Raw genomic sequence first — 2,836 nt, 5'->3', positions numbered from 1 at the left:
CACACTTCTGGTAACATGGGGGTGCGGCCTAATGTGCTAATGAGCTGTGTTGCCAGGGGTGTGGCCTAATATGCTACTGAGTTTCTGCTGTTGGGTGTTGCCTATTATGCTAATAAGTTCCTGCTGGGCTTTTTCTACAAAAAAAGCCCTGCTGACTGGCAACACATCAGGGCCTCAACTTGGAAGAAACTGTAAAAGATTGTTCTTACAGCACCCTGTTATTTTTCTTTTCTGTAGCTCCTCTGCCACCTCCATCTCAGGTTCTGACCTTCCGAGACACCAGGACATCCGTTGTCGTTCACTGGAGCAAGCCAAAGGAGGGCCAAGAGCAACCTCTTGGCTATTACATATATTCCCGGGAGGTTGGGACAGAGGAGTGGGAAACTGTGAATAACAAACCCCTCCAGTGTCATGAGTGAGTTCATTCAGCCATCCCATCCTCCTCCTTCGATTTTGCTCTCTTCCTCTGCAGGAAACCTGGTATGAGCAGGAGCCTATTTTAAAGGACTGAGCCCCACCAGCTCTGTGATTATGAAACAGGTCCTGGGAACAGGGTGGGAGAATTAAGCAAATAATCGCATTGCCTTTTGATTCACAGAAGTCCATTTTGCAAAATGTGATGTAACTGACAGTCCTCACAACAACTCAGTAGGCATGTCTGCATCGCAGATTGGTTTGGATAGTCATCCCCTCTCCTCGTGGAATCCTGGGAACTGTAGTTTTATAAGAGGTCTGTCATATTGAACCCTCAACACTCCCCCCCCAAGATGAAAACCCCAGAGTTGTTGAGAGGATCCATGACAAGCCCTTAAAGGTAGAAGCATTTTCCTGTCCTGAAATGACCTGGTTGCCCAATTGGGGAAACGTAAAATGTAGGCCAGCAGTATACATGGAGCCCCCATTTGGGGCAAATAGTGGCTCCTTGGGGCACATAGTATGGAAGGGGGAAGGCCTAGGCTCCCTCTCCCTGTGTGCCATGCTTCCTTTCTAAATCAGGCCTGTATGTGCCTGGCTGGGAAGCGTGGAACTCCAGAAGGCCTCTTTCAAACTGACAAGAGCAGATCCCCCAAGGGAAAACGTCATGCATATCTGGGGCCTGATATCTGTAAATTTATTTACTTTCTGTTCCTGTATGGTGACCAGAAGGAGCTAAGGAATAATAGGAGTGGGGGCTTTTTTGGTTGTTTATTTTTGTTTAGGTTCACTGTTCCAGGGCTCAAAACTGGCAAGGAGTATGTCTTCTGTGTGAAAGCTGTCAACGAAGCAGGCGTGGGGGACAGCTCCCCAGAATCCGATGCCATCGTGGTTAGGCAGGCCATTTGTAAGTATCCCGTGGTGTGTCAGCCCCCTCCATGAAGGGGGGAGAGAGAGAGAGAGACTGGTTGCCAATTCGATTCCCACCTGTCTTTGTGCTTTAATTTCCATTCTGTTGCATGCAGCCTGCCCATCACCCCCACGTGGTTTTGCCCTGCTGAATTGTGGGAAGGACAATATGACCATTGGCTGGAAGCCTCCAAGATGCAAAGGAGGCACAACGATTCTGGGCTACTTTCTGGACCAGCATGATGTTTCGGAGATTGACTGGCATGAGGTCAACATTAAGCCTATCGCTCAGCGTGTTTACACGGTATGGATGTTTGTTATGGATTATTTCAATTTTTTCACTTGATGCAAAGGTCACCAGTTCATTTGATGCTTAAGCCCATGCACTGTCGTGTGTGTGTGTGTTTGTGTGTGTAAAACAGCAAACCTTTCTGACATATTGCTGTAGCTTAAAATCAGAAATTGTTGAATTGCTGTAGCTTATTACAATAGTGTTCCCTCATGGATCACTGCCTTGACGTGTCGAGGGGGCTTGCATGGTTCAATGAGGCTGTGGGCTATGCCGTGGAGGGCCACCCAGGATGGACAGGCCACAGCAGAGAACTCAGACCAAGTGTGATCCACTGGAGAAGGAAATGGCAACCCACTCCAGTATCTTTGCCAAGAAAACCCCATGGACAGTAACAAAAGGCTACAAGATATGATGCCGGAAGATGAGCCCCTCAGGTGAGAAGTTGTCCAATATGCTACTGGGGAAGAGCAGAGGGCAAGTACAAGTAACCCCAGAAAGAGTAAAGCAGCTGGGCTAAAGCCGAAAGGATGTTCAGCTGTGGATATGTCTGATGGTGAAAGGAAAGTCCAATGCTGCAAAGAGCAATACTGCACAGGAACCTGGAATGTAAGATCTATGAATCAAGGTAAGGTTGACGTGGTCAAAAATGAGATGGCAAGACTGAACATCGACATCTTGGGAATCAGTGAACTAAAGTGGACAGGAATGGGTGTATTTAACTCAGATGACCATTATATCTACTATTGTGGCCAAGAATCCCGTAGAAAACATGGTGTGGCCTTTATAGTCAACAAGAAAGTGTGAAAGGCAGTAATGGGATACAATATCAAAAATGACAGAATGATCTCAGTCCGAATCCAAGGCAAACCATTCAACATCACAGTAATTCAAGTCTATGCCCCAACCACTGGTGCAGAAGAGGCTGAAGTGGACCGGTTCTATGAAGACCTACAACACCTCCTAGAACTAACACCAAAAGAAGATGTCCTCCTCATCATAGGGGACTGGAATGCTAAAGCAGGAAGTCAGAAGGTAACTGGGATAACGGACAAGTTCTGCCTTGGAGAAGAAAATGAAGCCAGGCAAAGGCTAACAGAGTTTTGTCAAGAGAACATGCTGGTCATAGCGAACACCCTCTTCCAACAACCTAAGAGGCAACTCTACACATGGACATCACCAGATGGGCAACACCGAAATCAGATTGATTATATAATTTGCAGT

General features: G+C 46.9%; 1 protein-coding gene across 1 annotated transcript in view; it reads left to right on the top strand.

Annotated features, from left to right (window-relative positions):
- LOC107105579 (myomesin-3-like) overlaps window positions 1-2,836 on the top strand; it is a gene marked incomplete at its 3' end in the record, with an annotated part of 70,685 nt that overhangs the window by 49,419 nt on the left and 18,430 nt on the right. Inside the window, exons 16-18 of the mRNA XM_015405575.1 lie at window positions 238-415; window positions 1,200-1,321; window positions 1,440-1,627. Of these exons, the coding sequence (XP_015261061.1) occupies window positions 238-415; window positions 1,200-1,321; window positions 1,440-1,627 (488 nt within the window). The remainder of the gene's footprint in view (window positions 1-237; window positions 416-1,199; window positions 1,322-1,439; window positions 1,628-2,836) is intronic.

This window comes from Gekko japonicus, unplaced genomic scaffold (genome assembly GCF_001447785.1).
Source record: "Gekko japonicus isolate JY-2015 unplaced genomic scaffold, Gekko_japonicus_V1.1 scaffold2863, whole genome shotgun sequence".
NCBI classification, from domain to species: Eukaryota; Metazoa; Chordata; class Lepidosauria; order Squamata; family Gekkonidae; genus Gekko; species Gekko japonicus.
Note: the sequence above shows the minus strand (reverse complement) of the source record. Positions and strands in the feature narration are given on the sequence as shown.